Below are 27,850 nucleotides of genomic sequence, written 5' to 3' on the forward strand. Positions count from 1 at the left end.
GGCACCATCATTGCGCTCTTCTCTGGCGAGGCAGATCAGTCGCCGGCTTCTGGACGGCCGCTCACTGCGGCTGCTGGCCGCTCACGCTGGCTGCTAGGCCAGTCATTATTTTTATCCTATCTTGTCACCATAAACAATCAAGCTCAGCTAAAACTGATGTCCTCCCAGTGCCTCAGGAGAAGTGCATGGAGGTGCTCAGTGGCTGCCTCTAGTGATAATCAAACATTCAGAAAAATAAACTAGTTATTGACTTATCAGGATGATCACTTTGTAAGGTGTATAAATGTCTAATCACTGAAACTAATATAATATTGTACGTCAACTGTAATTTTAAAAAGGTAAAACTGTAAAAAAAAATTTAAAAAAAAGGAGAAAGAGAAGTTTAGGGACCTCCTAGGGGAGATTATTTATAGGCAAACTTTTGGGCAGAAGAAGTAACCCTAAGATTAAAAAAGTTTATAAAAACAATGTCTGAATAGAAAAGTGACTTGTCAGTAATTAGAAAAATTATTATTTGTTAATTCTTTTGAATTGCTTGTGATACCTATGGATAAAGCTAGTACTTGATATTTAATTCTTATAATGTAACATGCTTTATTTAATTACAAACCGCCATTTTTAAAAAAAGTCATATTCAATAATCAAGAAAAATCTTGTTTGTGAATGTTTGTGAGTGAAATATAATTATTACTAATTGCTAATGATACCTTAAAAAATTTTTTTCTTCTAAATGCCTTTTTTCCCTTGCATCTTTATTTTCTTCTCATTAAAAGTTCTTCCAGTATGTAGGAAATTTTTTTTGACATTATTTTTATTATTATGTGTTTGAATCTTCCTTCACACACTCAAATAGAAATGTAGGTCACAATTTCTCTATTCTGAAAATAGAGATTTTCAGAACTATAGTTTTATTAGAAATAATACAGCTCATCAAAGATTTTACCAGCCTAAAGAATCAGTTTTTGAGGTGGGCATTATGTGAAAACTTATATAGAGCATTATTTAATTATGTAGGTTCTGGGAAAGGACTACAGCCTCATGTCAAGATGTATTTTACTTGTTTCCTCAGTGGCTACATTCACAGCCCTTACACTCTACACCATAGCAGAAAAAGAAAGATCTAAATGATCTGTAGCAGTTTGAGGTCACTGCTTGCTTTCCTTATGACCATGCCATATCCCTGAGTACTCCCTTAACTGTTAATTTTCCACTAAAATTTAAAGGATGAGGAGAGTGTATATAATGTCAGCTATCTGAAGAGTTTAGGTAGTTTAGGTACATGAGATTTCATTTTTAGTTCTAGAAAAAAAAAATCCTCTGGAACCTTAAGGAATTTGGAGGACTCACTCCAGTTTGGTATTTTGGGATTTCATGCAAGGGTTTAATATAAAAGTTCCAAAATTTTAACTTTGAACATATGACATATATCCCATCTTTTTAGCATTTCTTTCCCATTGTAGTAGTTTTCTTACTAAAAATGTTCACTTCACAGTACTTTTTGTCTCTGGAGTCCTGATCATTGACTACATTAAAGTCGAAATGATGAAGAAAAAAAAATATTCTCAGAGTTGGGATTAACTGTTATGCTTTGCTTTCTGTCTCCCACCACCTTCGTAGATGCTTTAGAAAAGAGAGCCCACAAAATGAGAATAATCAATTCATTGTATTCCTTATGTTGATGCTAGCACTATTGTTTCTGTAAATATCCAACTGTTCATTGGACATATGTGCACATGTACACATATGTGCATTGTACACATATGTAGTGTAGGGAAATGTCACTTGTGTCTGAAGCAGAATTTATTGTGTTTAGTCTTACAGAATTTGTAATAAGTTAGCATTATGAAAAAATTATGATATACATAAGAAGAAATTATTATTTCTTAGTTGATGTTCTCAGGAATATCATTTCACTTATATATTGATATAATATATAATATTATAATTATGATTCTGATATAATATATACTTAATAAGAATGTACTAAATATCCATTACTTATTTAAATATCCATCACTGTAATTTGTCCATAATTTGATTTAAAAATTATTGTGATGCATATAGAAATAAAATGACTTCTTTTAAGTTTCAGTTTTAGAAAACCATAGAGAACAATCTGTTGAATGTGGTTACTTAGTAGGATTCTATTTTTTTAACTCTGGAAAAGGAGCAAGAATAAATCTTTCAGATTATTTTATTTGATAAATGTACTCTGAAATTTAAACATTACAAAATTTTAATAAAGTGTGTTAGATGGGAAGGGGTGAGAAGAATAGAGAGACTTTTTATCTTCAAGAATTTTTCCTGAGTATGTCTAATTTCATGTTGCTACTGAATCTTGCTACCTAGACTATTCTTCAGTGCATGAAACATGTGTCGATGATGACACACCTGATGATATAAAGCTTACAAGACACAATCTACTTCATTCGTCTCTGTCTAACAATCTCCTTTTTCTCTCTCCAACCTGTCTCCCCATTGCCTCCGCACGCAACCTTGTTCTTCTGTCTCTCACCTTGTAGCCATGCCAAAGTCAATGGGCGTGTATATCTAATAATAAATAGGTGGGTACTTCAATATTTTCTCTCCTGTTTTTTGTTAAAAATGGTCTCCTGGTGTGTTAAACATTTTACTGTTTTGTAAATGAAAAATTATGTCATCAGGTAGTGGACAATGGTTTTCAGGTATGCTCATGGATGCATTTTGCAAACCAACCCATTTCGTGTTTACACTGAATGGTGCCACCAAGTGGATTCGGAGGTTGCCAAGGGTCTTCAGCTGGTGCTCACTTGGCCTTTGGTCTTGGTTAAAACATACCCCATTAATTTCATTCTTTGGTAGAATTAGTTCAAGGCTTGCCTGAAAGCTCATCTCCCTCTTGAACACATAACTGAGAGCTCAGCTCAAGAACCACCTCCTCCGCAAACCTGCCCATAAGTGCCAACTTTCCTGCTAAAAGTAACTGCCCTTCCTCTGAATCCCCACAGCCCTTTGTCATCGCTGCCTCATAACACTGGCCATGCAGTCTTCTATCTGCCTGGTTGTCTTATCTCCCTGGCCAGAGGTGTCAGCTCCTCAGGCCTGGAGACCCTGTATAAATCACCCAGGTGTCCACATATCACCTACTTTGGGGCCTTACTCATTAGTTGACCCTCAGCAATTATTTCCTAAATGAAATGAAAATAGTCACAGTATATGGTGAAAGAAAATTAAAACATCAATTTATTCAAACATATCTCCACTTAAAAGATCAACATATTGAAGAATGATATTTTACATCACCAGATTTCACAATATATTTGTGTAACACAAAAGGCGCAAAGATGGACACTGAGACATGGCCCAATCTTAGATTCATGTCACCTCGCTGGGGAGATAAAACATGCAAATGACCACACATAATGCAGAATAAGCTTTGATAGTGTTGTGTATAGCTTTGTCCCCAAGTGCTCCAAGAGTACAGAGAAAGGATCCTTTGGGACCTGATTTACTAAAACTATTCTGACTTTATTAACTAGATGAATTAAAATATCCACTCCCATGTCATTAGTAATAATGTCAGTAATTTAGGTAATAGAAACATGTATTTTGCAATTAACAAAATAACTCTTGGAGAGATTCATTGGTTTTCTACTTACTTCTCTCTTAGGTAAAATCCCAAGGCTAACAATCAAATAGCAAACCCTAGGAGGCAGAACTTCTAAAAGGAAGTGTGAAAAATTAATGTACCATTGTGCAGATTGCTGAAGAAGGAGGAATGAGGACTGGCTGGTTCCTTTTGGGGGCCAGATTTTTGACAGCCTGAGAAAGCAAATCAAGCTCAGGTTTTTAGCTGATAGTACAGAAATAAAATATAGTCTCTAGCTAGAAATCTTGAGCAACTATTTAAATCTCATCTCTCCAAACATGAGAGACTATTCTCTCTTTCTTTCTCTGTGCTTCTCATAAAATATTTACCGTTTGCTTTATGAGGAGATGGCTGGGACACCAAAGAAATTATTTTGATGGACTCCATAGGCAGAGCATGATACATGTTTTGGTACCGATTGTCCCAGACTTACCTCTTGGGAAAAAGCTTATGTCTGTTACCCCAAGTCACAAGGCCAGTGAATTCACTCATGAGTTCTAGAATGATCAAGATTCAGAGTCATCCACAATAATTAAAAACTTGAAGCATTCCAGCATTGGCACTATCCTCTTAATAGTGGAATCGCTCATTTTTGTTTAAATGTTAACATGTTAAGAAAGAGCTACGCCTCAGAGAAAATGTTACCAAATAAACCCATCTCTCAATTAGGAACATGTGCTTCTGAAAGGCAGTATGTAAGTGTGTTCAATTTTGAATAAGACATACATTTAATTAGAATGATAGGGTGAATACTTTTATTAAGTAAAGAAGCTTTCTTTTTCTCATAATTAATTTCTTGATGCTCACTATTGTTTTTGTTTTACAAGAAAAATAATATGCTTATAAATATGAGTCCTGAATGAAACAGGGTTAGCTACATTTACCTTCTGGGTTGTTTCAAATTTAGACATTACCTTATAAAATGTGAGGTAGGGCAATGTGTTGAAGACAGTGGATGACTGATAAAATGTTGACAATGTGAATAATTGTGAGGAAGATTAAACTGAATTATTAAACAGTATGCATTGGAATAGTTTAGCAGGATTCATGGTTCTTCTCTCACATGAACAGGAATGGAAGCCATTGCACCCAATCCTGCCTGGATTATTTGGGTGGAATTACTAACACATACTTTTAAGATGTGCTATTAAATTTACAAATCAATTGTTCATCTGTGAATTCAGTCTTCTAAAACATGCTTATAAGTTCTAGAAAATAATCTGAAGCAGTGGAAATATTCTACTTTAAATATTACTTATATTAAACACTACGAATTTGCAAGACACCTTTTTTTTTCTAGTAGTCTAATGAATGGGGCGAGTGCAGTCTATATCACCACATATTTCAAATTAGAACAGAAAAATAAATGTAATCTAGATGAAGCAGATTTTATAAAGGTAGAGTTGACATTTTCTTTAATGGAAACTATTGTGTTGTTGGAAAAGTCATGATGCATTTTTGCCACGAAAAACAGAAAAAATACACGTCATGACTTTTCTGACAACCCAATAGCCTCATAGGTGGCTTTTCAACATCAATTCCTAGTACAGAATTAAAGCTTTTCAATTCTCCATGTAACATAATTGGTTTCTTGTGTTTCAACTTAGAATGCCTCACCAGTTTATAGAATTTATTCACCAAACATTCAATGAATCATAGTGTATACCAAATACCATGCTACATTTTGTAAGGGAGATGAGTACAGTAAGACTGGATTTCTGCCCTCAAAGGGAGAGTCCTCAGAATCGTAATTAGAATAAAATGATGTAGTTATAAACAGAGAAATGCACACAGGGAGGACTGTACAAAGCTGTGGAAACAAGAAGGAAAGAGTGGGTGACTAAACAGATAAATATCATCTGTTATGTTAGAATGCCAAAGGAGAAGTAGTCAGTGAGAGGATTTTATTTTATTTAAGAAATAGTCAGTGAGATTAAAGCTCAGAGCCTGTATCATAATAAAAACAAAGCAACAAAGTTATAGGCATGGTTAAAGAAAATGCAGAGAAGAAAATGAACTCTCTGTGGGAAAAGGCATGAAAAACAGTGGGGTTTAAGGAAGTGGGAGAGGAGGCTTCTCTGATAACCCAATTCACACCCTGTCTATTTGGAGGTCCAAAGTAAAAATTCTTCTTATGATAATTAGACAATTCTCACATGATGATCAGTAAAATATTACCAGTATTGTAAGTTCCTTTAGCTGCAAGTTTCAGGGAATGTTATTACTAGAGTGTGATTTTCAATTTAGCTTTTGAAAAATCGGGATCCCTTTTTAAAATTTGCTCGGGGCAAAAGGCTAAATTAAGGTAGACGTGTTTTGCTGGAGAATTGACACAGCTGTTGGTTACAGCAAACTGGGGACTAGTTCTGCCTGTGAGCTCTGCCCCACACAGACAGACCTCAGCTCTGCAGCAGCCCACCTCTCTCAAGGAAAGCAGTGGTGGGTGGTGGGTGGTGGGAGGCAGACAGCAGAGTACTTAGAACGTTGAGAATATTAGAGACAGTTTCCCAAGGAAGAAATGTTTGCCCTTTTCCTTGTGAATGACCATTTTAATACACACGTCTGTTAAAAAAAAATGTCCTGATGACAGAATTGCAGTCCAAGTTTAGCACCTTTCCCAGTGTCTGGGGTTGTGTGGTCCTTTGCAGAGACATGCTTCTAATTCTGCCTCTTAATTAGCATACTTTATGACACATATCAAAACAGTATATGAAAATCTATCATTAATGGATGGTCCCTTACTTTAAAAATATTCTTGTGTACTAAACACTTAACAGAAATCGCCTATATTTTCACAACAGCCTATGAAGTAGGCACTGACATACCATTTAACAGATCAACAAACTGATACTTAGAAAACTGGATAAGGGGTTTTGCCAAGTTACCTAGGTAGTAAGTTGTCTAGTTGAGGCTTGCATCTAGGTCTTTCTGACTCCAATGAGTATGCTTTTAACAATATTCTGTGTTGCCTCCAAAAAACTGCTATGATAAAAGTAAAAGAAAAATGAAATGATTCACCCAGGTGTCTTTTTAAAATAGTAAACTCCAATCATGCGTTGAAAATATTTTTATCTGTACACATTTTATGCATGCAGATTTTCTCAGTGAATTTTCTCAAACTCCTAGACTAGTAAATGGTAGCCTGATAGATGTTTGTCCTTTTTTGTTTCCTTTTTGCCATTTATTTCAAGCTCGTGAGGCCAGACTTCTCCAAAGGGCACCTAGTATGTGACATGCCCCCTTTCTTCATAAGGATATGTCAGAGGAAAATGAGCAGCATTAGGCACAGAAATTCACTTCTCTTTCTCCCCAGCATTATCTAGGTCTAAATCTCTAGTAGACTATTACTACAAGTTTCCAGAAGTAAATCTTCTGGACAAACTTCCAGAAGGTTTACTTTAGTGTTTTTCTTTGATTTCTCCATTCAGTAATCTTCCTCAATGTACTCTGTGTGGCAGGGCACTTTGGGGTCTTTTGAGGATGTTTGTTATGTAGCCACAGTGGAGAGTGCAGAAACAGCTTTATCTCTGTGTTTTATTCCATAAGTTGCACTAATTATTGGAGAGTTGTTTTTCAGTATCAAGTCATGGCAGTGTTGATGTAGACATTAGAAATGCAGTCTGAGAAGGTTATACTTCCACAACAAAAGCTACCAAATTCTTGTCATACTGAAAAGTATCTTCTCACTTATAAAATACAATGCTGAAGAGAACATATAAATATTGACAGTTGTGTAACACCTGACTGCTTTTACATTTAATCCCATTTAATCCATAGAGTCCTGACAAAGCAGGAACAGCAAATATGTATGTGATGTGATGTGCAGTGCTGTGCAGATGTGATGTGCAGTGCAGTGCAGATGTGATGTGCAGTGCTGGTGTGTGCAATATGGATGGTATTGTAGTTTCAAGAGTGGGAAACTGTCCCAAAGACGAGAGGGTCAATTGACTAGCTTGAGAAAATAAGGATGTCAGCATAATTCCACCCACCAATGCTGAAACATCCTCAGAACATTCTTTCTTCATTTGACTAACAATTTGTTTCTGGTAGTCTCTAATTACCTGCTTGATACCCTCTTAAAAGGAATTGCTTTTCAATAATAACCTCCTAAAAGTCTAAGGACAGTGGGTATGCATTACAACACTTATGCAACATCATAGATATATCTCAAATATAAAACCAATGAGTTGAAAGTAAGCTTTGATTTTTATCTAGCCAAGCTTCCTCATTTTATAGAAAATAACTTAAATTCCAGAAAGATTAAATAATTTACTCAGAGCCCACAATAATACAGATAGAATAACACTATTAACTGCCCATCTTGCTACAACAAGGCTGATATGTATAGGTTAATTATGACAAATGGAGAAGACTACCAGGATTTCCAATACACCTTTTCTTAATATCTACCTTATTACCCACACATGGTCCTTTGAACATTCATTTGAATATGAATAAGAACTTTTTTAATTCAGGAGAAAGATCATACTTGGTATTGTCCACTGTGAAATAAACTATAATGCCCTGGTTGCTGTCCCAACTTAGTGAAGCTCTACCCCCCTCATTCTCCCTCTGGCACTCACATGCCATCTTCTCATGATGGCTGGTACAGCAGGTTATGTCCATGCCTGTGAACAGGGACGTAAGGCAGATGTCCTCCTTCAGAAAGCATTTAGCATCTACTGCAAATGCTTCCAATTATGGCAGAGCGGGTTGAGTCTATCAGAGGTTGACTTAAAGCACACATTAGTTAAAATTTTTTTTAAAAAACCTATTTAAAATGTGAATGACTTGATTCTTATGGGATGGTTTGCTGCATTACTAAAAAAGCATGGCACAATTTGCCCCAGTAGTCTATATGTTCTCTCCTTTACAACCTGCAGTCCTGTCCACTACACTCAAATCAGTTGCCAAGCATAGGGCTCCTAACAAAAGCACGCTACTGATGCCATCCTGGAATGCATTTGCGTTAGGACGTACTGCAACCGGCATACAAGAATACGATAGTGGATGATATGTAGCATGATGTGTGATCTCTGACATTCCTTATAATTCTTCTGTTCTCATCTCCTTTTTTTCCTTTCTACTTCAATTACTTTGAGCAGCATCAAGAAAAAATTACCAATCCACCAAAATGAGTAAGTCCCCCTGTGAAGCCATGAAATGCTTGCTCTACATGATGCCATTTCATGCTTCTACATCCTAAACTCTGACCATTTTCTCCTCCGGGAAAAATGTCAAGTTTAGGTGTTGATAGTTCTCATTACTGACTAAGCACTAGAACCTGAATTGGAAGAGCTAACAAAACCTGAGTTTATAGTTTGTTTTTAGAAAGAGCTTTAAAAAAAAGTGACAAGACACTAACAACCCCACATGGCAAGGCCTGTGCACATGCACTGATACTCATTTGTGTTCATCCTCCTTTTACTTGCCCTTCATGCAAATCTCTTCTGGCACCCTTTCCGTTTCTGACTCAGCTGCTTTCTGTCAACAGACTGGCCCACCCTGAAGGAAGCCTTCCAGACCTCGCCATGATGAACCTGACCGCTAGCCCGGAGAAGCCGGAGGTGAAGCAGTTGACTGAGCTTGGTGAGGAGAAACCAGAGGGATGCTCTGCAAAAGCTGAGAAGAGTGAGCTTGGGAAAGACAACGAGAACGATGAGGAGGATGAAGATGAAGAGGAGGAGGAAGAGACGTCAGGTAATCTTCCCACTACTAGTGGCTGCTCAGAAAATGGTGGCTGACAGACTGAGTGAATGAAACAATGACTTGCTCCAAACAGATATATATTTGGCCCATTCAGTGAAATAAAACTTGGGGTGTGTGGTTATTTATTTATTATTTTATTTATTTATTTTTTGGTTGTTATAGTTATAACATTCCTGTTCCAATTGCTCCAATAATTTCATTGTAAGTTTCACTTAGAAGAAGAGAGCAGATGGATGACTATCAGCTATTGATCCACTGTGATGATCCTGGCAAGAGACTGGAGGGCTGTAGCTCTTAAGCTTTACTCAGACAGAAATCTCAAATAAAGACATTTCCTACCAGAAGCAGAATCAGGCAGATGTGTAGAATTTCTGAAAATTCTAGACATGGCTTTTTCAAACGCATCCTCAAAAAAATTATTTTAAGGCTTTTCCAGGAAACTCATCATTAAGAATATATTTCTAAGGGGCCGGCCGAGTGACTCAGTTGGTTAAGAACTCACGCAAGAGTGTGAGCTCTGAGCAACAGTGGTTCGATGCCCAGCCTGAGCTGAGTTGCCGCTGAGCTGCCAACAGGTGGCAGGATGGCTCACTTAAAAAAAAAAAAAGAATATATTTCTAATTATGTCCTAATATTTTAGGACATCAGAACCAGAGGAGAAGTAAGCAATTGGAAAATTATCATTCCAAGCCAATCCCTGGAGAGGTTTTCATTGTCACTGTTATTTTAGGTTTTTTCTTCTTATTCTTTAGGCTCTTCTTTCCTATTTTTCTTGATAGACTTGAAATAATGTTTTAATAGGGCATGCTGAGAATTGGGTGGCCTTGACAATCAGGACATGCTCTCTGGCAGAGCGCACACAAGGTGGAGGGTTCAGTTTGTTCAGTAATTTCCAGACATTAAGACTCTGCACTTGTCTTTGCTGTGCTCTGTGCTTCATAAAGGTAGACAATAGAAAAGCATGAGGTGGAAGACCCCTTTCAAAGGGAAGCTCCCCCAAAACCTGATCCCTTTCACCCACTCATCTCAGAAGACCCTAGGAGAGGCCCAGGAATGTTCTTTCATATCTGAGCAACGTGTGTTCCTCAGTATGAAGAGAGAACCAAGCTTTGTGGGACTAAGGAATCAGGACAAGGATTTTGTTGTACTACTTTAACACAGGTTTGAGCTTTACTGATAGGGTTTCACCAAAAGGTGCACTGCACCTTGTTCTTTCACTCTTTCAGGTACCTGCCATCTCCTGCTCAAATTGTGCCCAATTATGACCTAAATCTTTGTATTGTCTATCATCTGTAAATAAGCATTTTTCACAATAACTGAAACTTTACTTAACCTTTCAGACCAAGTATAGTATGTGTTTCAACCAACTAAGGCATGCAAAAAAGTTACTTTAAGAGACACTGAGCTCTTATCACCTCCCTGGGCTTGCGAGCTTTTGTCTGTATGTGTGGTGACCTGTTGATTCCACAAAACAGTCCTGTTTTGACTGTCATTCAGTTTAACCAGGACAGTCTTTCTTACAGAAGCATCACCCCAGTCTTCAAATATTACTCCCTAGCACATGATAGAAAGAAGAAAATGACTAATTTGATTAAAAATTATGGTTAGAATGAGTCTTGACCACATGTTGTGAACCAAGACTGGGTCACTGTGATCCTCAGTGTTCATTTACAGTTGTGGGTGGAGCTGCCTGGCTCACTCTTCCAGGCGACCCACGAGCTTTATCCACTCCCTAGTTAAGCCCCTGGAAGGAGACTGGCACTTATAAAAGCACTGTTTGGGCAAGAAAAATGTCATTGAGATGGAGCTCACATTACTTAATATTCCGCCCAAATTAGGGAATTAAAAATTATAGCTCAGCTTTAAGAGTAAATAAGGTCAAAATTCTTCTTTACACTAATTTAGTTAAAAGGTGGGTAAAAGTAACTGAGTCCCTTAGTATCTCAGTATATGATGTCTAAGTCATCATCAAACCATGGGATTCTTGGACCACCCTTACACCAGATTTTGGTAGTTTTAGAATTCACTCACTACTATAATTTTGCATGTTCTTATTCCAATCTGAAAATTATAAGATATGCTTCAAGTAAGTAATAATGAAAAACAAACAAAAAAAAGCAAAATCCCACTTATTTATGCTCTTGGGTAAATTACTGTTTTGCAGATTTAAGGAACAAATGGCATCTGGTGATTGACCGCCTCACTGTGCTCTTCTTAAAATTCCTGGAGTATTTTCACAAACTACAGGTGTTCATGTGGTGGATTTTGGAGTTGCACATCATCAAAATTGTTTCATCATACATTATCTGGGTTTCAGTGAAAGAGGCAAGTAAACCTTTGTTGTATCATCAGGCCAAACAGAACCACAATGGGTCATAATTTTTCTTTTCCAACTGTTCATGATTTTTTTTTTGAAATGTAATTTCCATTACATTGGAACATCAAGGCTCTAAGATAGGCACATACTCATATATTTATATTTATAGAAAGATAACAGGGGAGAAAGAGGTTTCGGCTTAGTTTTTAATTGTCTTGGTCATATAACAGAGGTTACTTATTTTCATCTAGTCTTTAGCTTAAGTGTGTGAGAGCAGGCTGCTTTTCTGTGCTACACATGAGAATCCATCTCTCTAAATTCTCTTTGAGAAAAACAATAATGTTCCAGTTTATGTTACCAAAGAATAAACTCAGATTCCAAAATTTAATAAAATCTTTAGTAGAGCTCATCTTATTTGTTATTGGATTTTTTGAGACACAATACATATTCTTTCAACATTGTAATTACACTCTGTTTTCTCATCTGTAAAGAGGAGAGTCATCATTCAGCCAACAATTATTTGATATTTACTATGGAGAGATTAGCTTTCTTTTAATTTATTCAACCAATGGTTTTCACATACTTGTAATTTCCCTGAACTGTTTTTGAGTTGGTGACAATTCAGAGTCTTTGCTCTCTAAAAATTATATATTTTTAAAAAATTACATAATATAATATAGCTACGATACTATAAACCTAAAATGTTTCACAAATAGGTAACTAAGGGTCCAACTTTAATTTAGCTCCCTAGTCTAAGCTAGAACATTTCCCCATTTTATACAAACAGTCTGAAATAGATAAGTAATCATTGCCAGGTGGGAACAAGAACAGAAACCACTTTTCCTGTGAGATTTGTGGCAGAAAATGACATATGTTCCGCTGTTAAGTAACCAAGTCTATACATTAATTAGAACTACAATCTAGCTTAATATGTATATTAACTGAGAACAAAAGAGTTTCAGCATTTTACCTGTGTAGGTAAATTGACTAATTCAGACTCAATTTGGGGGTCAGAATATTAAAGAACAATGAAAAAAGGAAAAGAGAAGGCATTTGACTAAAAATGAGCAAAGACCATTTCTGAATTAACCAAATTTGATATATAGATTACTTGTGATGGCATGAGAAGTTTTGTTGCAGAGCTATGGAGGCATATTAAGACAACTTAATGATAGGAGGGGGTGTCAAATGAGAGAGAAATTAGTGTGAGTAGAACAGAGAAAAACCACTATCTGAAATCCATTCTAGAGAGTTCAGAAAGACAGAAGGTAAAATGATACCACTTTCTTACAAATCCTTAACAAAAGACAGGCACATATTTTTAAAATCATCCCTAATGAGTCTAAACAATGTCTTGTTAACAGACTATCAAGTAAATTAAAGATCATGATCTACCCACCCTGTTACCCCATTAGAAAAACAGCCTGGTGGAATATGACCAATTCATTCTCTATGATTCACCCATTGTATGGACTTCCAGAAGTTTCATTCCTAATTCTATCTCTCTCACCTATAACTTCAAAACACATCAGAGATTCATGAACCAGAGAAATTCTCCTACTGAGTCTAGCATCTGCCATAATCCCATTGGTGTAAAATAATTTAACCCCCAAGTGTACCAGAGTTTCACATGAAGGTTCAGTTACTGTGTGATCCTTGGGTGTCATTGCCAATGTGGCCTCTCCCCCCTCTGCATTGATTCTGGTCTGTGGGCTTCAGTCAGCATGTTCATAGTTGATTCTTGTTAATGTCATTGAAGCGTTGAGCGATTAGAATATGTGGGGATATAATCATAAAAACAACTTTATTTTGGACCTCCACTATCCCTTTAAAATGTAGTCTACAGGAAAACTTTTCTTCACGCCTGAACACAAAACACTGTCTGATCATTCCTGGTAATGGAAAGTCTTATATTTATTGGGTTGTCGGAAAAGTCATGATGCATTTTTGCAACAAAAAACCTAGAAAAAATATGTCATGACTTTTCCAACAACCCAATATCTTAAAGAGAAGCAAAATCTCACTTTATTAATTAAAATTGTTCAGCCACAGAGAACAATCAAACTCTTATCTCTTACCCAGGAAGAAGTGTCTTCTCTTCCTAGCTGCATTTTTCTTTCTCACACAGACTTTCCTTCACTGCCTCCACCCCAATGAACTAACTTCTGTCATAAATCTCCCAGGTTGGACCATAGACAGGGGGCAGTGAGGATGAAGGGTATTCTGATTTGTCTTGTACTATCATAGGATGTCCTCAAACTCTGAGCTGGATCAATTAAACCTACCCTTTCTCTCATGGAGGCTCCTGTGAGGGGCCTCCAATTGCAACTCCTCCAGGGCTGTGGCCTGTCACCCAGCCCCTGGTTTCCCAACATCCTCTCCCCCTGAACTCTTTCTTTTGGAGACCTGTCTCCCTTGCAGCAATCCCCTTGAGCAATACTCAGAACAGCTCCAGTTGCTTTCTCCTTCCCGCATCAGGTCCAAAGGCAACACACACAAAGCCTCTGCTCTGCTCAGGCCCGTGGATCCCAGTAAAGTGGGCTCCTGGGCTCTGCCATCATGCCAGCTGGATTTCCTGGGAAGAAGTTGCACATCAGTGCCCAAACCCTGATGTACACACACTAAGATCTGTGAGTGGTCCTGCCTGAGGCTTCCATACTCGGGAATTTGGGGAAAGAATGCAGCAACCCTTTCTCCCACCCCATCATCCTAGGGGTGGGGAACAGACAGAAGCACCACCAACAAAAACATTTATTCACACTCCCCCCTGTCATCTTCACTATCTTGATCGATTTATTTCCTCCTGGAAGACTTTAAAAACCCCTAAATGATTTCCATCAACTGTTTCAAAATTTCTACATGTTGACTAACACCTCATTTTGGAATGTCATATCTCCATATATTCTACTTTGGTGCCTCATGACACTGTTTTAACACCTTTCTATACCAAGTGCAATTGGGAAGAAAGACAAATATTGACTCTGGTATGTGGTGCTTGTAGGGAGTCATGTGCCAAGCCAGCATGTGATATGTCTGAATTTTACCTGGTTATAAGAAGGGAGAATGTCTAGCCATTCACATCAGGGTGCTTGTTGCACAATTCCAGGGTCATGTTCACCTGTGAATAGCATCCCAGATGTTGTGTACCTCTGAGTACTGATTTATACCTGCAGGAGCCTCTTCTGCTTTGAAAGCTTGACACATTCTATCAGCAATGACACTTGCTATGTGTGTGTGTGTGTGTGTGTGTGTATATATATATATATATATATATATATATATATATATATATATATATATATATTATATATATATATATTTGTGTTCGTAGCTTATTATTTTGAGTAATACAAAATATAAACGTTCTCAAAAATTGCTGATCAATATATGGCAAAATGAGAACAAAATTAGCATCCTCAGTTAAAACTTCAAGAGATGTGGCTACAATGCTTTGGATTCAAACTATCCTCATCCTAGATCATCAGCCAGGGTGCTTGTTTTCACAAACTTTCAGTCATTCTCCTACGAGTATTAAACCTTTCCAAGGTTATCATCATGAGCATCTGAGAGAGAAGAGGCCCCTGCAAAAGAATTTGNTATTATTATCAGGCATCAGTAGTGTATTTTAAATTATTTACAAATGAACTCTTGACCTTGAGAGAATGCATCTGATGATGATGATGATGAGAAAAGAAAGATACAGAGTCCCAGATGGTGTCAGAGTGGGGACATTTTAAAGGAAGGGAAGCTGAAGGAAGAAAAGAAGGAGAGGGCTGGGAACAGAACTGGCTTACTTACCAATCATGTCTGAACTTTCAAAGGAGAAAGGAGACAGGTAGGACAAAGAATGCTAAAGGCTTTAAGAGTATAGGGGCCTGTCAGACTGTGTGCCATTTTGGGCCTGTACACTAAAGACTCAAATGCAAATATTGGGGAAAAGAGAAAAGAGTATATTCTTGGGAAGGCTATAAAGATGAACAAACCCTCTGTATTAGCCATGGTTCTCCAGAGAAACATTATCAATAGAATGTATCTTATAATATATATATATATATATATATATATATATGGTGTGATAAAAAAATGTGGTGAATATTTAAATAAAATTTTTATTACAGTAAAAGACACATTGCCATTAATCCCCCTCTAAACACTCCCCTTTGCTTCAAACACACTTATTCAATCGTTCTTTCCACTTTCTGAAGCAGTTCTGGAAGTTCTCTTTCGTGAGTTTTTTACTTCATCCTCCATCATGACAACGCTCCATGTCACACATCGCTTCTGGTACAGCAATTTCTGTCAAATAAAAACATTACGGTTTGTCCTCATCCACCTTATTCACCAGATCTGGCACCGTGTGACTTCTGGCTCTTCCCCAAAGTCAAAATAACCATGAAAGATAAACGTTTTGAATCAATTCAGAACATTGAGAAAGCCATAACAGTGCAACTAAAGACACCCACAAAAGAGGACTTCCAGAACTGCTTCAGAAAGTGGCAAGAATGGTAGGATAAGTGTATTTGAAGAGAGGGGGAGTATTTTGAGGGGGATTAATGGCAATCTGTCTTTTACTGTAATAAGTTTTTATTTAAACATTCACTGTATTTTGTGATCACACCTCATAAATATATGTGTATGTAAGTGTGTGTGTGTGTGTGTGTGTGTGTGTGTGTGTGTGTGTGTATATATATATATATAACATTCTCTTCTCCTTCTTTTATACGCAACCACATTTCTAATTTCTAAAGCTTCCTAGAGAGCTCTGTGAGATCAAGTTATTCCTTGATGAAGGGGGCCACATGTTATTTCATTTAGTAGCCTCAGCAACTCCCAGAGGGCCTGGCCTATTGTAGAAGCTCAATGAATATTCACTGAATGAAGGAAGGAAGCAAATAAAAGAAATTTGCAAGCTTGAGATTCCTCATAGATGTCATCTAATGTCTCATTATTATTATTACTTTCACTCTCACTAAGCATTCATTTAACCTTTATTACGTACATACTTGCAATCGATTGAGTGTTTATACTGTGCTAGATGCTGGTGTAAAAGCACGAAAGACATACTTCTTGTCTCGCAGTCTGATGGTCATGGCTAGTGAATAAAACCAAAAGTCATATTAACTGCTGGATTAGAGGTGTCCCAGGAAGCTCTGGGTGTACAGGAAGGGGGATCATGTGCAGAGTTATGCACTGAAGCTGTGGGTTCTCTGAGAAAGGAAGGCCAGGGATAGGCAAGCACAGGGCCAGGGAGCCACAGTTTTCAGAGGCTGCTCTCTCAAGGCAATGGCTTCAAGCCTCACAAGTTAATGTTCAGATAAAATGACAATTTATGTAAAAGTGCTTTTTTTTTTTTTAAGCTGAGCCATCCTGCTACCTGTTGGCAGCTTAGCGGCAGCTCCACTCAGGCCGGGCATTGAACCGCTGTTGCTCAGAGCTCAAAGTCTTCAGCGGGCTCTTAACCAACTGAGCCACTCGGCCTGTAAAAGTGCTTTTTTAGGAAGACATTCTGGTATAAAATTACTCTTCAAAATTCCTTGATAATAAGAATCACCTAGGGCAGCCGGATGGTTCAGTAGGTTAGAGCGTGTGCTCTTAACAACAAGTTTGCTGGTTGGACTCCTGCATGGGATGGTGGGCTGTGCCCCCCCCCCCCAACTAGACTGTAGAACAACAATTTAACTTGGAGCTAATCGGTCCTGGAAAAAACACCCTGTTCCCCAATAAAATTAAAAAAAAAAAAGAATCACCTAGACACTTGTTCTATATGGATTATTAGTCATTTCCCCAGAAATCCTGATTCATCAGGTATTGGTTGGGGCCCAGGTATTTGTCTATTTTTGTTTTTGTTTTTGTTTTAATATACATTCCATGAAATTTCAATTACCAGGATGATGATGAGACCATTGTCAACCATGTATGCATTGAACAAAATACCGCACTTCTCTGAGCCCCAGTTTTCTTATTACTAAAATGATAAAAATTTAAAAGCCCACCTCACAGAGGCTGCTCATTCCTTATTTTACTTGATTCTCTACAACATTGGATTTTGCATCTCTTCTTCCTTGAAACTCTCCCATCTCTTGCTTTCCAAATTAGCACACATTCCTGGCCCTTCCCCATAGCTTAGGCCCTTCTTTTCCATCTCAGTCACAGGCTCCTTCTCTTCCCACCACCTTCTCAGGTTCTGTTGGTAGCCCCTTTTCTGGTTCTAGACTCTTTCTGGGAGATCTCATGAGTTTCTGTGGTTTGGTTGCCATCTACATGCAATGAGTCATAAAACTATATCTTCAACCAGCCCCTTCTTTGAACTCCAGACCCATATCCTCAAGTGACAACTGAACATGACCATACTTCTACCTGTACCAAAAGTACCTTCAACTGAATATCTCTAAAACTAAACTCGCGACCCCTGTGTCAGTTCTCTTTTAGATTACTCTAACAGATTCCCAACTCTGCTGTAACCCTTCCTCCTTCTAATATGTATTCAGTTATGCAGCTAGAGTAATCTCTTCAGAGTATAAATCATATTAACCTTCAACAGCTCTCTCTCATCCTCACAATAATATGATATAACCCTCATGATCTGGTCCTAGACCACTTCACCATTTTCTTTTCTAGACACCCTAGCCACTTGGTGGATATCGAAGTCCTCTAAATGGACCCAGATCACATTAGTCTCGTGGTAAACCACTTGTTGCTCCAAAGATATGCACCACATTCTCTCCTTTGCCTGTAAGGCCTTGGACCTGCAATTCCTCTGCCAGGCTAACTCCTATTTGACCTCAGGTCCTCTGGGCAATCTTCCCTCATGCTGGGTTAGATGATCGGCTGTGTGTGCCCACACAATTCAGCTCAATCCAGCAGAGTTCTCCCTCTGTCATGTTGTCATATGCTCACCTGCATGATCTCATATGTTTCCTGAGGGCAGGGATTCACACAGGGTATGCTATCTTGAATCTAGTTAGGACTTAATAAAAGATATTGTATTTTCTTCTCTATCACTCAAAAATTAAATTTTTTTTGTAAATTTGTTGTAATGTTTTTATACTCAATACCTTAAATACATAATAAAAGAAATAACAAAGGGACTTAATTTCATAATATCCTTAATGGGGTTTGTTTTTAACATCCCAATTAGCATGGCACTGTTGATGACTGAGGAGGAGGAGTTACTTAGCTAGTCAAAATATTTTGTTAAAATGTAACTTTTATTATATTGGTGACTTTATACTTTGCAGGGCAATTCTATGTACTATAGTTCTTTCATCCTCAGTTAACTCTCTAAGGCAGCTCTTACTACCCTAATATTTCAGCACTTAGTTCTAAGAAGTTCCTTGCTTTGGACAATGGCAACTAGTTAATAGGCAAGTAAAAAGAGTACTAGGTTACCAGCTGCCAAATTAAATACTGTCCTGGAATCTCCACATTTCTTCTTGTCTAGTTTTGTAAGCCATATAGGAACCATACCTCATAGCACATAGTGCTTAGTTAGCACTTGGTACATGTTCAATTTTATCAGTTGAATGTATGCTGTATTTTTACCTGGTTATATTAAATGTTTCTAGGATATTATTTTAATAATATTCAGATATTATTTTAACAATACCCAGAATAAATGAGTATTTTCCAAAACTGAATAAGATGGTAATGCTGCTATACCATTCAGTGAACTCTTAGCTATGGACAACTGTTAGAAATGAGTGGATATCTCAACTGATCAATAAATACAGAACGTCTAAAACCAAGTTGAAGTCATTGCCTTCCCTCTTTACACCTGCACCTCACTCAGATCCTAACTCTGTAGTGGCACTATCATGCTCTCAAGGCTATGGCTCCAAAGCCAGAAACCTGGGGGGCATTTCTTACATTTTCTCCCTTACCCACACCACCCATAAGCCAATTAATCATCAAATCCAGCTAATTTGCTTTCCATCTGAAATCCATGAGTCCTCCCCATCTCTACTCCACTGCACATGTTTGGGCCCATGTCATTGTTCTCCTGGGCTATCACAGTACATGTGAGCTAGACCTCTGGTCTAACCCCCATTGATGCACCTCCATTCTTCAATGCTAATCTTTCCTTAATATTTCCCAGTATAGAGCCCTTCAGTGGCTCTCTATTTTCTGCACAAGGGGTTCATGTGCCATAGCATGGTTTAAAAGGGGCGCACAAAACGTGGCTCCGCATCTCCAGCCTCACTACTACTGCAGTTCACTGCTTTCAACTCCAGAACTTCCAGTTGTTTGTGGTCACCTGTTTCTACCATGCTCCTTCATGCACTCCTGCCTTTGCTCATACATCCTTTACCTCAAATGTACTTCTCACCTTTCTTGGCCTGGCTAACTTTATGCATCCTTCAAGGCTCAGCTCAGCATCATCTCTTCCAGGAAATGCTTCCTGAAGCCCCAGATTGGGCCGAGAACCCCTTCTGGGTATTCTCACATGAGACTGTTTAGTTTATAGTTTATTACTGCTACGTTATATTGATATCATCTGGTTATACATCTGTCTGCAATACAAGACATGTATCTTAGCACCTAGGGCAATACCTTGCATATTCTTGGAACTCAATCAACCTCTGCTGAACTGAGCTGAACTGAATCAGTCAAATTGCTACATTTTGTAGATGTTATGTCATATTATGTATTTTTGTCTCCATTTCTGATTTTATGTTTTCAGGTGTCTGTGTTCAACTATGTATTTTTGATTTCTTGGGCTTTTGCTCTGCCATACGCCAAGCTACGCCGTCTGGCTTCAAGTGTCTGCACTGTCTGGACGTGTGTGATCATCGTCTGCAAAATGTTGTACCAGCTGCAAACCATTAAGCCTGAGACTTTTTCTGTTAACTGTTCCTTGGTGAGCCTCAAAGTTGGGGGAATCTTCTTCACTGGCCTTTAGGTAGTGAGGTGGAATTTGGGGAAACTACATCTCCAGGCACATTCTGTCTGGTCTAATTTAAGTCACCTCAATAGGGTTGGATATATTCTGGCCCTGTATGCTGGGCCCAAGTCTCTTCTCCTGATGAGAGTTCCCCTTTGAAATGGGTCTTTCCCTCCCTTTTTCCCCATGTTCTTTTGCTCAAAACTGAAGAAGAAGAATCTGAACTTTCCTAATCTGAGTAGCCATTTCTTATCTCTTTTCTCTTCTTTTCAGCCAAATGAAAACCAAACGGATATACCCCTTCACCAGTTGAACAAGTCTCTGCTCTACAGTGCTCCTGTGGATCCCACAGAGTGGGTCGGACTGAGGAAGTCTTCCCCTTTGCTCATCTACCTGAGGGTAAAGGCTTCATTGTGCTGAGTTGGTGCCTCTGAGCAGTTATTGTCTAGAATCATTTCCATTGAGACCCCTAATATCACATTTCATAGTAACTTCATCTTATGTGGCATTTAGAATCACCTTAGAAACAAATGACTAAATATTAAAATCAGTATCACATTGTGCTGAAAAGAAATTGATCAAGGAGTTTGTGATTAATTGAATAAAGTATGACAGATATCTTCATTGGAACATTATAGAACCACTAAAAGATTGAGGGAGATTGATAATGTCAGACATTAAAAGATATCCAAAATGTATTGTTCAGTTTTTTTTTTAAAAGCAAATTTCAAAATACCGCACATAGTATAATCTCTTTTAGACACAAAGAGAAAATATTGAGTAAAACCAACAAATGCTCAGCAGTGATTATTTCTGAGAAGTAGGTGTAGCATTACAATATTTTTTTGCTCTCTAGCTTCCATTTCTCTACAATTTTTAATAAAGGGCATATATTACATTTAGAGGTAATCAAATAAAGCACATATCTTTGAAAAAGGAACTTTGCAAGCAGTTGTAAGAAACATAATGAAAGCAATATACTTCAGATTTTTTACATTTTACTTTGATGAATAATCTAAGTAGTCTTAATAATATATTGACAAGACATTAAAAATAACATTTATATTCAACACCTGGAATTTTAAAATGTACTAAGCATTCTATTTTTCTTTGACTGTATAGCTTTCTAGGTTTTTTTTCTCATATGGCAAATGTTATTTGTAATGTACAAATGATATCAACCATATCTACCATGTAATGTACAAATATTGGGTTGTCGGAAAAGTCATGACGTGTTTTTTCTGTTTTTTGTTGCAAAAATTCGTCACGACTTTTCCAATAACCCAATATACCTACCATAAAGAGCTGTTATAGGAATAAAACAAACTGATATTTAATAAGGGTGATTAGTATAGTACCTGGCTCATATGGTTCCATAAATTTTAACTTTTGTCATCATCATCATCATTATCACTATTATTTTACTTTCATCAGTGTGCTTCTCAATCTACTGCTTTCTCTAGCCAGATTTCAGGAATGTTCAAAAATTTCCCCTCTAATGCTTATCACACTATTCCAGCTTTGTCTGTTTTTCTGGATGTCAGTGTAAAATGCTGTAAAAACGTTTACACTTCTAGTTGCCAATAAGTTTGGACCACCCTCCCAAGGTATGGGTGTGCACTTTTTCAGTTATAGAAATGAGCATCACCAGGCTTTTGTCGAGAGATTCTAGGCCTTATTATCATGGAAATTACTCTGATTTGCATCGGGAAGATAACTCTACACTTGCTACCATAAAATAGGGAAAATGAACATCGAAGGGCTATAATTTTACAGAGGTGAGATTTTATAAAACCTTGTCCTTTTAGATATCAAGAATGGATGGAATAAAATGATTTATTATAAGGATTGCTTAAAATAACCAAGATCATAAAGCATTTGGCTTCACACAGCTGTGTTTTCTTGCTTTGTAGAATAATCTCCTGATGCTGGCCATTCTGGCCTTTGAAGTTACAGTTTACCGCCATCAGGAATATTATCGAGGTCGAAACAACCTCACAGCCCCTGTGTCTAAAACCATCTTTCATGACATTACAAGACTCCATCTAGATGATGGACTTATTAACTGTGCCAAATATTTCATAAATTACTTCTTCTACAAATTTGGTCTGGAGGTGAGTTTCTTTGCTGATGCATTTTCTTTTTTCTGTGAAAATCCCAGTAGCTGCTTTTGGCCAGTTGACCACTGGAGCTTCGTTGCACATCTGCAGGCCATTAGTACTGATCTCAGGATCAGCAGGAAGAGAGCCTGTTGAAGGCTTGATTGGCTTCATTGAAAGTTTTCAAGATGGCCCCTTCTCTCAACAATGAACTCAGGCTCTCTGGATCTCAGTAGGCTTACAGATGCATGGATATCACTTATTGTTTTAACTGGTTTCTTATTATTTTTGTGCATTCTGAAAATATTGTTTTGTGCATTCTGAAAACGTAACCTTAACCAAAATGAACTGTTTTGACCTGAAATGGTTGTGGTAGTGCCTGTTCCTATTAAGAATGTATTTGGAGCAGTGTTTCTCATGAAGAGATCTTAGCTATAGTTTTCTTCATGGTTTGAAGTGGTTCTTATTAATCGTGATGTATTCAGTTTTCCCTAGGAAGTGATTTGTACAGTCTTCATGCTAAAAGACACCTAAAAAGGCAAGACCTGGTGAACATGTGCAGAGAGACCTACTCTCAGGAATGCAGGTCTCTGCTGCCTACACAGGGCTGACAGCTGACACCACTCCCCTTCCCTGCAAACCCATTTTTTCGCCTCTTTTTATCCTTACACAGACCTGTTTCCTAATGTCAGTTAACGTAATTGGTCAGCGAATGGATTTCTATGCCATGATTCACGCCTGCTGGCTGATTGCTGTCTTATATCGACGCAGAAGAAAAGCCATAGCAGAGATCTGGCCCAAGTACTGCTGCTTCCTGGCATGCATCATCACATTCCAGTACTTCATCTGCATAGGCATCCCCCCTGCTCCCTGCAGAGGTTAGTGCCCTCCCCAGGAGCCAGCTGCTTTTACAATCCACCCCTACATTGTACACAGTGGGCAAAGGGCAGCAAAGAAGCATATTGATTTTGGGCCTCTCCACCTCCCTCCCTGCAGATTACCCATGGAGATTCAAGGGTTCCAACTTCAATGACAACATCATAAAGTGGCTGTATTTCCCAGACTTCATTGTGCGGCCCAACCCTGTGTTTCTCGTCTGTAAGTGTTGCAGGCTTGAGGCCACAGTGCATTGGTATTTGGTTTTATATTTGCTAATCCATCTTCATGTGTTATGCATTAGTGCCTTTGCTTCTTCCACTGAACTTTATAATCATGTAAAGGCTTGTCTCAATACATTAATATCACAAGTCACTAATGGCTTCTACTTGCCATATTACATTTGCAAAATTAATAAAGAAACATTGAAATACCATATTCACTTGAATAATTTCACCACCTACCCCTACCCCCCAACACACAACCCACACACCCACCTTCTAGAAGGTAGGCTGAAGAGGGCGGCCTTATATTTTGTGAAGCAGATGTTTCTCACTGCCACCACAGACAGACCAAATCTAAAGATAAGGCTGTGATAGCTACGAAGATGCTATCCAAGTTGCTGGTGCTCCTGAGCTGCGCTTCAGTCCCAAGCCCTTCAAAGGTCAGGCCGATGATCCAAGGATTAAGGTTGTCATCTCCCGCCTAAGACAATAGGCAGTGCTGGGTGCTATGGAAACCCAGAGTGTGCTGCCTAAACACATTCAATTTTCATTTGAAGAACAATGAAACAACTTGGACTGGAGGCTGCCAGCCTGACTGGTGTGAGGGCCTTTTCTGGGCCCGTCAGCGACAAGGATAGCTCATCAGACTTCTCCCCGACTCTCGCAGATCAGCCCATAATTGTCACCTGCTCTCACCAATCCTCACTACAGTGTCTGCTGTGGAAAGAGCCTGATTACAAATGCAAAGGGAAATGGAGAGGATAAAGGAAAACACAAATGTCTGCTTCTACTACATGTAAAAAGATAAAGATGGGGAAAAGTGCTCAAATGGCCTCCTCGAAACTTGAGTGGGAGATAAGTGCAAGTAAAGAGTCATGAAGACTAGTAACTAGCAACTGATATTTTCACTCACCAACATGCAGACAAACTCCAGGGACTCTCCTACTGTGAGCCCCTGGAATGTCTGTGGTCCCTCTTACATGAAGGGAAAGGTGGAACTTGGCCCCAACATTAGAATCCAGGAAGACTTGTACCATGAATCAGGAACACAACCCACTTATGAGTTAAGGAGCAGCTCATGCTGTATAGAGACTGTTTTTTTTCATTATGTAAACCCAGGTTTAATTATCTTATCTCTGCCTTACCAGATGACTTCATGCTGCTTCTGTGTGCCTCCTTACAACGGCAGATTTTTGAGGATGAAAATAAGGCTGCAGTGAGAATCATGGCGGGGGACAATGTCGAGATTTGCATGAATCTTGATGCGGCCTCCTTCAGCCAGCATAACCCTGTGCCAGATTTCATTCACTGCAGGTAACTAGTTTCAAAGCCATTTTCCTGTATGCCTTTCACTTAGAGTATGTACCTCTACTTCCAATTCTCTCTCTGCCATTCTTGGGACACTGACAGGTGATTGTACACATGAAACTAATAAACATGGGACAGGGTGGCTCACTAGTCTAGAAGCTGAGTCTCTGAATTATTTTGCATCAGTTTGTGTCCTCTCATTCATTTACAAACTGACATGTGCTCATAATACTGCCTCTTGCCTCTCTTGCAGAGATCTTTCCTCTTCACCCTCTGTCCATCTTCTTCATCTCCTGTCCCTCTTCCTCATCCCATCCCTCCTCCTCACCCCCTTTATTCAGTGGGCACCAAGGACGACTGGTCACCACAGCTACACTGTGCTGGTACTCTCCTTGAGCACTGTCTTCTCTGTGGCTGTGCATTGGGTTCCCTTTGTAGCACACTTTCTGCCTTTCTCAGTCTGGTGACAGCTGATCTTGGCAGCCTGATCATCTCCTCCACAGAGTTTGTGTTTAAACCAAACTAAATTTCTCACTGCATATTCCTTCTGCATTCTCTGGGTTTCCAAGCCCTCATAGTTTTTTCATCTTAGGCCCGCCCCATGGAGAGCACTCACATCTGCCTCCCTAGTCAGCTCCCTTGTCCTATGAAGCCTTTAAAACTGAACTCAACCATCAGTGTAGGAGTCTGACAAATTGGTGTTATGTTTTATGCCTCCTTTACACACACACAGCAGAAGCCCTTGTGTGCATTCCGATATGATGTCTTGAGTTAGTCACTAACTCTACTTATGATGATCCTGGGATACTGAGAAATACGGACATTTTATCCACTCTCCTTTGGGTATGAAGTCAAAGAAGTGTGTAATATATTTTAGAAAAACAAATTATGAAAACATTTAACTGTTGAGTATTGTACTCTAAAAAGAGTGAAATTCTAAAGTTCACTTACCTGACAATGTACTTTTAAGGCACAATACATTCTCTAATAATGTTGGGTAGGTCAAGCGTGATGCATATTTCATCAAGAGAGTACTTATTAATCCCTGCAAAGTAATGATCGTTAATCAAAGAAGTGATCCAGATCTGGCTCTTCTGTGCTTCTCCCCAAGCCTAGGAAGATAAACAAACAAAACAAAACCTCTAAAACACAGATGTTCTAATTATGCAAATACAGATGTGAAGTGGCTTGTAGGGATAACTTTTGTCAGGTGTTGCTGACTACTCTAGGGAAACTCCCAGCAACTGCTATTTATCACAAGATGACTGAGACCTAAATGCTGCCTTACCTTCCACCAGAAAGGTCACAGGGGAGGAATGGCTCCCTAAAAAGAGACTTTGACTCCACCCAGGGACAGGCAAAGACAGACAGTATTGAATAGAGTATTGAACAAGCCCCATTGTGGTTATGTCTGCTTTGTCAGAATTACTTCTCAGCTGTAAGGAGAGCCTTTTATCTCTAATTAAACTTTGTATATAACATGGAATTGCTTAAATCTATAACATGGAATTGCTTAAATCTATTCATTTCTAGTTTATCAAAAGAAACCCATTCTTAACTGTCCTCTTGCTTCAGGAGGCATCTGTATCCTAGGATTTTCTTTGCCATACAATTATTCATGCCTCCTATAGAAAGACAAAGAGGACTTTTAGTACTCAAGTTAGTAGGCAGGAAATGTTACTGTTTGTAGGAAATGTGGCCCAAATCCGAGGATGATAAATACACACACAGTGTTTTCACAACTTACCTAGTCATCTATCACTAATTAGGTGAGCATTTTCTGCAGACCAGGCAGTTTCAAATGAAAGATGAATACAGAGCTCACAGCCTGACTGGCAAAGTGCTTTCCTATAGAGTCAAATGGATAGTATGACTTTTTTTTTTCTCTTATTAAAGTAGAATCTCCCAACTTAATTTGTTTGTTTGTGTTTGCTGTCCTCTGATGGTTCGGTTTTGTTTTCCAGATCATACTTAGATATGTCCAAAGTGATCATCTTCAGTTACCTCTTCTGGTTTGTCCTCACCATCATCTTCATCACCGGGACAACCAGGATCAGCATCTTTTGCATGGGTTACTTGGTAGCCTGCTTCTACTTCCTGCTCTTTGGGGGTGATTTGCTATTGAAACCAATCAAGAGTATCCTGCGCTATTGGGACTGGCTGATTGCATACAACATTTTTGTGATTACGATGAAAAACATACTGTCAGTAAGTGGCTCCCACTGTGTAACACATTTGTGGTTTCAGTGTAAGAGTAAACAGTCTATTCAGTGGTTATTAAAAGCCCATTGCCCATCATACTGCTTTCTTAAAAGCTCCAAATAAGATGCTGCAAATTCACAATTCAAATGACCATTTATTACTCTTTGTTTTGCCATATTAAACAGAATCCTTTTTCCATCATCTCAAGGTCATATGACAAGAGGATATGTATTTGTAGGAATAAATTTTAAAACATATTTTATTAATAAAAATCCCATCTCTTCTGAGGAATAATTTGTTATTCCTCTTACTATAATACAAAATGACCCTTTTATGAGTTGAATCTGTCTTTGAATCTCTTCAAGAGTCATATCATGTTGGCTAAAACAAATTTCTTATCTAGAAAAGGCTGTGGAAGTATTAAATAAAACGAACATAGTTCTCTATAACACTGTGTAGGGTGGGGAATGAGAGGGAATAGACTATTGAGAGCATGAATGTTTTACGTACCCATGAAATTTGGGTAGACACAGAGGAAACCATAGGTTCCTGGTTGCCTCTGAGCACAGGCATCCTGATCAGGGCCCAGCTAAGACAACTGAGGGT

The 27,850-nt window shown here is 38.4% G+C and overlaps 1 protein-coding gene across 1 annotated transcript in view; it reads left to right on the forward strand.

Moving 5' to 3' along the window:
• PIEZO2 (piezo type mechanosensitive ion channel component 2) overlaps positions 1-27,850 on the forward strand; it is a 133,331-nt gene that overhangs the window by 26,412 nt on the left and 79,069 nt on the right. The window contains exons 12-21 of the mRNA XM_019649942.1: positions 2,523-2,564; positions 9,123-9,328; positions 11,502-11,662; positions 20,335-20,511; positions 20,809-20,934; positions 22,449-22,649; positions 23,308-23,512; positions 23,631-23,732; positions 24,883-25,048; positions 27,007-27,250. Coding sequence (XP_019505487.1) covers positions 2,523-2,564; positions 9,123-9,328; positions 11,502-11,662; positions 20,335-20,511; positions 20,809-20,934; positions 22,449-22,649; positions 23,308-23,512; positions 23,631-23,732; positions 24,883-25,048; positions 27,007-27,250 — 1,630 coding nt within the window. The remainder of the gene's footprint in view (positions 1-2,522; positions 2,565-9,122; positions 9,329-11,501; positions 11,663-20,334; positions 20,512-20,808; positions 20,935-22,448; positions 22,650-23,307; positions 23,513-23,630; positions 23,733-24,882; positions 25,049-27,006; positions 27,251-27,850) is intronic.

This window comes from Hipposideros armiger, unplaced genomic scaffold (genome assembly GCF_001890085.2).
Source record: "Hipposideros armiger isolate ML-2016 unplaced genomic scaffold, ASM189008v1 scaffold_136, whole genome shotgun sequence".
NCBI lineage: Eukaryota > Metazoa > Chordata > Mammalia > Chiroptera > Hipposideridae > Hipposideros > Hipposideros armiger.